Source organism: Hevea brasiliensis, chromosome 6 (genome assembly GCF_030052815.1).
Source record: "Hevea brasiliensis isolate MT/VB/25A 57/8 chromosome 6, ASM3005281v1, whole genome shotgun sequence".
NCBI lineage: Eukaryota > Viridiplantae > Streptophyta > Magnoliopsida > Malpighiales > Euphorbiaceae > Hevea > Hevea brasiliensis.
Window position 1 is genome coordinate 9,594,751 of NC_079498.1, and position 11,161 is coordinate 9,605,911.

Here is an 11,161-nt window from a genome sequence, read left to right on the forward strand (position 1 = left end):
TTTTCCATGTTGACACCTTCTCTGAGATGTATCTCTCACCAATGCCAAATACCCTTGGCATCCACGCCTCAACATTTTTCTAGCACTAATTCGACACCAAGTTATATGGAGCCACGCTCTGTCACCATCAAAGCTAAACTCTTCCACACCTGGTATGTGGAAATACACGTTTTTGTTCATCCAGTCTAAGGTGGCATAATGAGTTGCCAACAAGACCATTTCCAAAATAACATCAAAAAAAATCACTGGTCTAGGAACCAAGACAGCTGTGAGTATCTTTCCATCCACCACTACTGGGCTACCCGGAAAAACCATATCTACATCTATGTTGTCACTAAGTGGGGTAGCTACCGACAAAGGACATTCTAAGGTTGTAGGGTTTCTACCCAACCTCATGGCAAACACAGGGGAGACAAATGAGTGCGTAGCACCCGGATCTATCAAAACACGAGCCTCATAGGAGCAGCCGAGAAGAATACACCACAACTACATTTGAAGCTTGAGCATCTGGTGGGTCGGTGAAAACTGAGCTTGACCCCTACACAGTGGCGGAACCACGATCGACTTCTACCTCCTGATCTGCCTCCAAATCCACGTCCCCCTTGTCCTCGGCCCTGTTGGCCACTTTGATCACTGCCATCTTTGGAAGCACCGGATACAATTGATGAGGAACATTTGCAGAACCTGTGACCCCATCTGTGGCTCGCTGAACACGGGGCATTCCTTAGCAAAGTGACCTAGTTGGCCACACCTGAAGCATACTCCTGAACCCATCAAACAAGGTCCTGAATGTCCTCTTTCACACTGTGCACAAGGTGCTAAGGAAGATCCTGAACCAGACCCAGAACTGCTGTACCCTGAACTGTGACCACTGCTGGATCCATATCCAGGTCTGAACCCTCGAGGTTTGTGTCTAAAACCACTCTTCTTGTTCCTACTTTTTCCTCTGTAATTACTCTGGCCACCACTGTCTGGAGTACCCATTTGGGGAACACCGGTAGAACCCTCTGCTCTGTTTTTCTTTGCTCTTCCGCTGTCATCCACAGCATAGCTAATCTCAATCTGTCTGGCTCGATCAACCACCACATCAAAAGTGATCGGACATCATGGCGAGGTTCGCATACCTCTGTCAAGCCCCTTTAGGAATCTTTTCACCTTCATAGTTTACGTAGCTCTGCTTTGTAGGGGCATATCTGCTCAATTCGAGAGTGCAGTAGCATATTCATCTGACTGCACGCCATTCTGTCTTAAGGCCTCAAAGGCCCACTGCTTCTGATCTCTGAAGCTTTCTGGCACAAACCGATTGATGAACAGTTCCACAAACTGAGTCCACGACAAACCCTCCATCCGAGGTAATATGTAGTCATTCATCCATTGTCTAGGCATAGGCCCCATGACATGCTGTATACACTCTATTAGTCTTCTATCAGTCAATCAGTGCATTTCTGCTGTCTGCAGGAATCCAAAAACCGATATGCATCGTCTGACACATCATAAGTACCAGGCACTAATTTTTTGAAATTTATGATCTGTTTGTAAGGTTCTCCTCTTGGTGCGGTGGACTGCTGCTACTGTGGAGGGTGGACCATATACTGCGCCATCATATCGATGGTTCTCTGCAATCCAGCTAGAGTAGCTGCCATGGGGTCCATGGGACCCTGTGCCATGAAAAGGCCCGATCTGAGCTGTTGGCGGTGCTCTTCTACTTGGCGACTCTAGGCCTCCTACCCGCCTCCTCGGGCGGGCGCCTCATCTGTCTTGACACCTCGTCGAGCACATGCAGTTACAGTGCGATGGCAGCTCTCCTGCTTCTACGCATTTTCCTGAAATTCAGCAGCATTAGCCCACAAAATTCAAAACTGCACATTACATAGCTCTATAGACTCATATTTACACACAATATATGAAGCAGAAACTAGAAGCAAAGATGACAATGCAAGACGAATGTGGACCCTATTTTTCCGCATGTGACTCTAGTAGACTCTTCCCAACACTTTAGACAATTTTTCCCTAAGAATGGAGCCTAAGCTCGATACCACATTTGTCACGACCCAACCTATGGGCGGATGGCACTAGGACACAGGCCACCTAAAGCCCCGAGGCCCGTAGTAAGCCTAACTATTCACTAACCCAACTCTAAGGCCCATTTGGGCCCAATATCAAGAAATCAACCGGACGAGTCCGCCATAAAATGGACCTACCAGCGGGAGTTTTTGACTCACCCGACACTGTAAACACAATAAATACTCAATTGGGAGCTCGGCTCACCCTCCACATACTCATATCATCATAAAAACATATGGGAGCTCGGCTCCTCATCCGATCCATCAAACATACATATCATTATATGTTTTACGAGTCCAACATGATAATAATATTACAGACCAAAATCAAATAAATACTTCTAACACATGCGGAAATTCTAGGAGTTAATAAAATTACACAAACATTGATAAACCACTGCGAGGAAGAAAGCGAGTTAACCTAAAAATATCCTCCTATGGCACGGAAAAATATTGAGCAGAGTGAGCGTTTGACTCGAGAGAGTAAAATATCAATTTTAACCATAATCTCTATAACTATCTAAAACTAATGCACCTGTAGAGTGAAATGCAACATCGCAATAAATTCACATCATAACATCAAAAGGTAATTTGGAGCACTCACACACCTGTAATATCAATCATAATATATGGGGTGATCCCTATCTGACTCTCTTAAATCAACCTTGTGCGTGAAGAACTCAAGCGACTTTCGCTTAATAAACCAAATCGGGGTCCCATGAAGAACTCAAGCCGTGACTACCCCAGAAGGATCGGGCCCAATGAAGATCTCAAGCCGTGACTACTGTCCTATCCATAGTCCACACCACATCACACGCATGCGCCAACGCACACTGCTCCAAATTACCACACCATACATGGCACTTTCACAGTTATGAATGCAACATACATCGTGCCTAAAGTTTATCTACATAGATATATGCATATAAGTGATGCATGGGCATGCTTGAACATATAATAATAGTGAAATTACAATTAAAATTAATATTTTACTCACGGACTTGACAACGGTCACTGTGGCTGCTGGGCGGAGGAAGAAGGCTGTCCCGGCTCACCTGACAATTTCATTACAATTATTTAATACAAATGACTCAATACAATCAAGAAAAGACCAAATACGTCCTAAGTTGTGCCGAAAATCCGGCAGAGTCTCCCCTATACCTAGGACCTACCCAACCTGCAAAAGGGCTCAAAACACACTTCTATATTCACAATCCATATATCCACAACTCAATCACATCACACAGCCCCTCCTGGGCCCATCAAATCAATCATTCATCACAATATGTAAAATTTCAATTTAGTCCTTAAAATTGATCATTTTTGCAAAAATTGCCTAAACAAGCTCTAAAAATTCTAAAACTTTGCCCCGCGGTCCTTAGCAATATTACTAGGCTATTGCAAAAAGAATTATAATTTTCTGAGTTACCACGAATATTTTATGGATTTTTAATCCTATTTAAGCACTAGAAAATTACGAAAAAGTAAGGTTCGGGTTTACCTTTGCCGATTCCGACTTAGGGAACGCGCTCGGGATGTCTGACAATGGGGGGTAGCCAAAACCTCGGTCCAATTCGGAGACTTTTCCGTAGCAGTGCATCGGCGAAATTTGCAGACCTGGTCAATTGTCGAATTTCTGCGAATTGAGGATACCTACACGAAGCCCACAACACGGGGGTTAGTACATAAATTTTTCAGAATTTTCTAAGCTCATTTAATGCTCGGAAAAACACTGCGAAGTTTCGTGGGGCCCACCGAAAAACGGTGTCGAAAAAATTCGAAATTTATGTTGCCGCGAAGCTCTCGGCGAGTGGAGCGCTCTGGTACTCTCGGTTTTCTCGTGGGATTCACGGTTTGCGAGAAATCTAGCTCGAAAATCAAAATGGGCTAAAACTTTTCGGATAAAAATTGGACAAACCGCTCGATGGATTTCGGCGTTCTTGGTGTCTATGAAAAGCTCTCGACGAGTTGATGATTTTAGACATAAGACCCGATCCGATTGGTGGCCGGATCGGCCGAATTTTGGCCGAGAAGTCGAAACGTCGCGCGCGCGAGGGAGGGGAGTTCGCACACGTTTTCCAGCAGTTTCGGGCGGCGGCCGGCCGGGGGAAGGAGGTGAGATGGCGTGAGTGGGGTAGCGGGGAGGTGGTGGCCGTGGTGGGCGGGAGAGAGAAAACGGGAGAAAGAGAGAAGTGGGAGGAGACGCGCGCGGGAGGAAGAAAAAGGGGAGGGAGCCGGTCCGATTCGATCGGTTCGATCCGATCAGGTTCGATTCGGCCGGTTCGATTCAAAATACAAAATTTTGAATTTTTACTCTGCCTCGGGACCGAAAACGAGGTCCAAAAATTCCGAAAAAATTTCAGAAAACTCAGAAAAATTCATAGACTCCAAATATATTTTTAGTTTTGCCACGTGGTCTTTAAATTAATTTTTAAAAATCATTAAAGTTTATATTTTCAGAAAATCGAACCTGATTTTTTAAAATCCGAAAAATCTCAAAAAAATTCCTAAAATTTAAATAAAATTAAAATACAAAAAATGCTCATAAAATAATAAAATTTAAAATTTTGGGGTGTTACACAAACTGCATAGGCTGTGCATCTCATTATGTAACTTTCGGCAGTCTTTAAAAAATCTTTAATTCTAAACTTCAATTTTTGCACTTTTAGACCTTGGAATTCACTCTCACTTGCAAAATTATCTTTTGGTCCCTCAAAACATCATTTTGTCTACAAAACAAAAGCAAAATTATAAATTAATCTAAAAATTGAAAATTATGTAAAATTAAGTAAATAACTAATGAAATTGACTCAAAATGACTAATAAATGGATAAAATGACTATGAAACTTAACCGAAATGACTATGTGAAATGCATATATCAATGAGCTATCAATCTAATATGAAAGAAAAGGTCCATGTTTTAATTGGACCTCCCAAATTGAATCTCTACATCCATCACTAATCACCATTGATTCCATCGCCAACCTTTCCCAACATTTATTTATGCAATTACTTATATTTTTATCTGAAGATATTACGTTAGAATAATGTCTATTGCTAATGGCTGTTGTTAAATAATTTTAATTTTTGTCTGGTTTGAGTCATCTGTGAAATGTTTGGTTTAAAATGGTTGCATAGCACAATTGGAAAGAAAATAATTGTAAATTGTTCCAAGGTTTGGGCAGGACACGGGAATTGACTAATTCGCAATAAAGCTCAGGACAAAGAGGAATGTGCAAAGAAGGAAACATATTTTATTATAACTTAAGGGGAAAATAAAAAGAACAAAAGGAAACAACACAATTCCCTTTTATTTATTGTTTAAGGTTCTTTTTTCACTGATTAAGAAAATAACTAAATCACTTAAATTATAAGAAAATAATTCTTAATTTGACTAAATTATTCTTTATCTCACCTAATAAAAAGAGATGATAAAATTAGTTTTAGCAAATTATAAAAAAATTATTGTGTTTGGTAGATATAAGAGTAAAATTAGAAAAAAATAATTAATATTCCTTAATTTTTAAAAAATGTTGTCCCAAAAAAGAATCCAAAAGAGGGGGTGAAGTGGACTATAATTAATTTTTTTGGCTCTTGCTTAGAGCTAGACACTTTTATATGAGTGTTGAAATGGTGTTCAAGTGTAGCAAAGAAGCTCAACAATTAATTCAAACAATAACAGCCGAAACATGCAATATATCCTCTTTTTTGAAGCTTTGAAACAATAAAGCAGAGGCAAAAAAGATCACAACTCAATAAATTAATCAACTTTATTCAAGCATCAGCCATACTTAAAAATCATACTAATGTGTGAAGTAAACATCTAAGCAAATAACTCAGCACATATATATCAAAATGAGCAAGTTAAAGTGTTCAAATATTAAGAGTAGGGTTGAGAAGACTGAATCAATGCCTATATCCACTTTCTCAAAAATCCTTCGTTGAGCTTTCCTCTCTACTAAGGGACTCTTTTCAAGTGAAAAAGTCAAGCCTTTTGCTTCAACAAGCTTCATGGGAGGTTGTCCAACCTCTACAGGAGTATCCTCATTCTTAAACTCAATTCAAGCTTCACCTATGTGCTTGGAAATCTTTACAACTCCTTTGAAAAGGATTTTGATTGTGTTTGGAAGTAACCCTCAACTCAGATTTACAGATTTGAATGGCTATTAAAGAATGAGAGAGTAGATTTGCTAAGAAAATGCTCAAGAACAATTTCAGCTCAATATTAAAAGCTCTCAAGAACAACTTTAGAATTTCTCACTTAAAGTATGACTTTCAATACTAAAAAATAAGTAAAATCATGTATTTATAGTGTCATTTGAAAAACTAGCTGTGAAGAGTCACAAATATCAAGAAACTGGTTTGATTTGATATGTAAAATTCTGTCCTTTTGCGATATGTATCAGGTCTATGGAGATGAGGAAATTAGATGTCTAATTTCAAAATTATTTGTCTAATTTTGGTTCCATCTAAAAAGCACTTAAGGGCCAATTTTGGCATAAAGAAAATTAATTGTCTAATTTCAAAATTAGACATCTAATTTTGCTTATGTTTATCAAAATTTGAGGTTTCAAAAGGACATTTAAAAATTCATTTTGGAGCTTTAACAATCTTAATCATGAAGAATGAAACTTATTTAAAACTTTGGATTTGAAAAACTTTTATAGGAAAATAGTTTTCTTGGTCAATCAACTTCTTATCTTTGTACAAACCCTTATGAAATAACATACTAAGAACCTACTTGAGACTTCAGCTTCATTAAACAATTTCAAGCCTTTCCAACCATCTAAGTACATCTTCAAGTGATATTTCCTCATTCTATCGAAATCCTTTATTACTTGATATATCAAAGGCAAGCTGAAATTTATCTCAAATAGATCTTATACATATGTTAGATTTATTTCATTAATTTTGTTATCATCAAAATCACTTGGTCATGCAACCTTGTAGCTAACAAAAACGACAGATATTTTTAGATAATAATTTAGTTCATATTGTAGATTGATCCATATTACTCATCGAGTCATTGTAAAAATAGAATTCTAACTTTTTATAAAAAAAAAACAACTTAATATAAGAATTGTGAGTATTTTGACTTAAAATATTAATTAGTTGAAAAAATTAATTTTCAAATTACATTATATAAATTATTGAGTTTAACTTTTAATTATATTGTTAATTTTACGAGTGATTAAGTTCAAATTATTTCAAATTTTATGTAATTAAAACAAGTTACAAGTCACTATAAATCCAACATATCCAGATCAAATTAATGAACCACATCAAAATTTATTACTTCTACGTAAAATAACATTAATAATAAATTAGTATAGTAATTTTTGTGAAATCCATAAAATAATAAAATATTATTGAAAAATCTTTTACTAGACGGTGAAATAAAATTTTAGTTTTATATTTTACAAATTAAAAATTAATTACTAAAAAAAAACCAAAGTGAACCCAGAAATAAGAAGGGATAGGGGTAAAAAAAAAGCCCATTATATTTGGGCCCAAGCTTGCTTGCATTTTTTTTTTCTTCTTTTTTCCTTCACACTGCTGCTCAAGTTAAGTCTCACGTTCGAGTTTTAATCAAAATTAATTATAAAAAAGTTATAAAGTAGAATAAAACAGCAAAAGAAGTTTCTCTAATTACTAAAAACAATAAGAGAATCACTTAAAAATTAATTATGACTATTCTTAACATTTTAATTTTAGATCACATATCCAATCATTTAAAATTGAAAATAATTATAATTAAATTTTAAAATTAATTTAAAAAAATTTTAATTTATTTAAGAAAATAATAATTTATAGTCAATTTATTTTATCGTGGATAACAAAATGAATTAAATAATAATTTTATCGTGGATAACAATATGTTACGATTTTTAGATTAATTTTTATGATCAAAATAAAACTATTATATTCTAAAAATTTTCTCAGTTTGGATCCTTCATCAACTGATCCTTATTCACTAACTGCCAACACGATCATACCATCTAAATTAGATTGATCCTTATAAATAAGGCAACTTTCCACAAGATACAAAACTGCCGAATCAATGCTTAGGTCAGATTCCACCAAATTTTTTATAACATCAACAAGAAATAAATGTCTTATTCATTTTAATGACAAAGTGCTTGGCCAATGGGTGTAGTTTCTTTCCATTTTAGTTGGATTGATATCACGAATAGGTCTGTCCATGGATATATAGAATTGTTTAAATAAGGTAGATTGTCTCTGGAAAAAAAAGAGTAAGGAATATTGGAGAAATGGGGAACGAAGAAGGGTGGACAAAGGACGTAGGAGGTTCTCTTCCTTTTGAGAATGTGCAGGCACTTGCTTCCAAGAGGCTTAAGGACATACCACACAGATATATCCGGCCTGACCTGGAATTTGACAAGGTTTCCATGGATGAATCTCTCCAAATTCCAGTGATTGATATGAGCAAGTTGGTGCGAAATCAATCAGGCCATGGTGATGAACTGGGTGAGCTTCATTTCCAGGTATCCATTAAAATCCCATCTGCCCTTAACAGAAATCTCTGTTTTTGGATTCTGAAGTAACTGTAAATAATGGTTGATGTAGCTGATAAAACATGGGGTTCCAGCAGAAGTGATAGAGAATATGAAGATGGAGATAAAAGAGTTCTTTAAGCTGCCATTGGTGGAGAAGATGTCCTGTGCTCAGCTGCCAAATGATATTCAAGGGTATGGGCAAGCCTTTGTTGTTTCTGAAGAGCAAAAGCTTGATTGGGGTGACATGCTTTTCCTTCTTTCCAAGCCTGCCTCAATAAGAAATATGCGATTTTGGCCTATTACTCCCACTTCTTTTAGGTAAATCATTTTGTTAAAGGGAAATATATTCTATTATATCATGATTTGATTCATTTTGATTTCCGGGTTGTTTTTCATTTAATTTTTACAAGATTACTATTTATTCATTTTTAATTTTTTCATATAAATCAATTTAATTTTGATCATAGTTAAGTAGTTGGTTAAGATTGACAGGAAAGCCAGTAGAGCTAATGATTACTGGGCAACCACTAATTCGATTATAATTAAAAATCTAAATTATTTAGTATATCCACTTTTGATTATCATTAACCTTATGATTTAATAATAAATATGGTTATAAATTAATTATTAGCTATTTATAAATACTTTAATCAAACACGTAACTTTGTAAAAATTTTAAATACTTATAAGTTCAAATTAACTTATAAATATTAAGCTGATTTTCATAAGTAAAATCAAATATTTTTATGTTTTTTTAAAAATTATAATTAAATTAATTAACCTTCTAATTTTTAATTATTAATATATAAAAAAAGATTTTGAATTATATATTGATATATAAAAATGTAATATTTTTATTAATAGTATATAATAATATATCATAAAGTAGAACTTTTTATTAAAAACTGAATTGAAAAATAACTGAATGCATAATCTCAACTGATAGTCCAGCTATAAATCCATAGTTTTTTGATTGTTTTATTCTCTCCTGGCTTATATATTGATGCCCATGGTGTTGTTTTATTATTGAGTCTCCTGTTTTACGTTGGTCGCTTAATTTGTATTAGAGCAACCTTTGACAAGTATTCATCAGAGGTGCAAAGAATTGCAGTATCCTTGCTGCGGTTGATGGGCAGGAATTTGGGGATAGACCCAGAGAAGCTTAGAAGCATATTTGAAGATGGAACACAAGCGATAAGAATGAACTATTATCCACCTTGTGTAGAGGCAAACAAGGTCATGGGCCTAAATACTCACTCTGATTCCACTGGATTGACATTGTTAATTCAAGCAAATGAAGTTCAAGGATTACAAATCAAGAAAAATGGTAAATGGGTACCCATCACACCCATCCCTGGTGCCTTTATTGTCAATATTGGTGACATCATTGAGGTAATTAACATCATTTGCGCTACTTTCTTTAGAGTATTTAGGCCCAGTTTAATATTGCTTTTGTCCACCAATGAGCTTCGTTTAGTAGTATTAGAGTTATCTTTAGGAATGTGAGAGATCTTGAGTTTGAGTTTCTCAATAACATGAAAATGGAATTTTGAATTTCAAACCCACGGTTCTTATTGAAGCAGATAATGAGCAATGGGAAATATAAGAGCATAGAGCACAGAGCTGCTGTAAACCCAGAAAACGAAAGGCTTTCAATTGCAGCATTTCATGGTCCAAATTTGAAGAGCATTATAGCACCTCTGGAAGATCTTGTTAAGGAAGAGACACCAAATTACAAGTCCTTGACACATGAAGAATTTGTGAAGCTGGTTGTGAGCAGCAAACTTGATGGTAAAAGCTTAGTGGGTCACATGAAATTGGTACACTGAAGAAAGCTTTTGCCCAGTTTGGTGGAATAATTTTGTTAAGCTTCTCTCCTTGAAGCCTTGTTTAAATTTGTTCTATTTTACCATTTTACCAATAACAGAAAACACATATATCATTAACCTTATTATTATTATTTTTTTTATTTCTCTTGATTTTTCTCTTCACTTTATCCAAATTACATGGTAACTGAAACAAATTACAGTTTGATTTAGTTAATTGCTTAATTATTAACTAAATTGTACATAGCCTAACAAGAGAGCTCACAAAAGAAGCCCAACTCAAGAAACCCATTGGAAAGCATAACTTAACCCAACCCGTTCAAGCAAAAACAATACACAAACGAGGAGCACAATTCACCCTCAACTCAAACAAGCCCACAACATGAACCACACAAGTATGTACAGACATATCCATATCAAGTGGGGAGCTCCTTTCAACTCTAATATACTTAAAAAATAATGCATATATAACATGCGTATTATATGATTATAATTGAATAATTAAATTGAACTAATAGAATTTAATTATTTTCATAAGAGTAAATTTAATTTTGTTTGATTTTCAATTAGTAATAATCAAAATTTTCAAATTTTATTATTGATTTGATTATCTTTGATTTAGTAATTAAACTAACCGAAATAATCGAATTCTTATTAATTAATATAAAAATTATAATTTTATTAACAATATACTATTTGTAATTATTATTTTATAATTTTATAATAATATTTAACTTATCATTATTATTTTAT

At 35.1% G+C, this 11,161-nt stretch overlaps 1 protein-coding gene across 1 annotated transcript; it reads left to right on the forward strand.

The window, feature by feature from the left end:
- Positions 1-8,240: 8,240 nt before the first annotated feature.
- Positions 8,241-10,428, forward strand: LOC131180955 (S-norcoclaurine synthase 1-like). The gene is made up of 4 exons (XM_058149274.1): positions 8,241-8,570; positions 8,653-8,900; positions 9,650-9,974; positions 10,166-10,428. The coding sequence occupies exons 1-4, from the start codon at positions 8,337-8,339 to the stop codon at positions 10,409-10,411; spliced, it is 1,053 nt and encodes a 350-aa protein (XP_058005257.1). The 5' UTR covers positions 8,241-8,336; the 3' UTR covers positions 10,412-10,428.
- Positions 10,429-11,161: the final 733 nt, after the last annotated feature.

Bases quoted from the DNA above. Each gene is read 5' to 3' on its own strand.
- LOC131180955 (XM_058149274.1), top strand. From the start codon at position 8,337: ATGGGGAACGAAGAAGGGTGGACAAAGGACGTAGGAGGTTCTCTTCCT. The intron at 8,571-8,652 runs GTATCCATTAAA...TGGTTGATGTAG, and splicing joins TGGGTGAGCTTCATTTCCAG to CTGATAAAACATGGGGTTCC. The intron at 9,975-10,165 runs GTAATTAACATC...TTATTGAAGCAG, and splicing joins ATATTGGTGACATCATTGAG to ATAATGAGCAATGGGAAATA.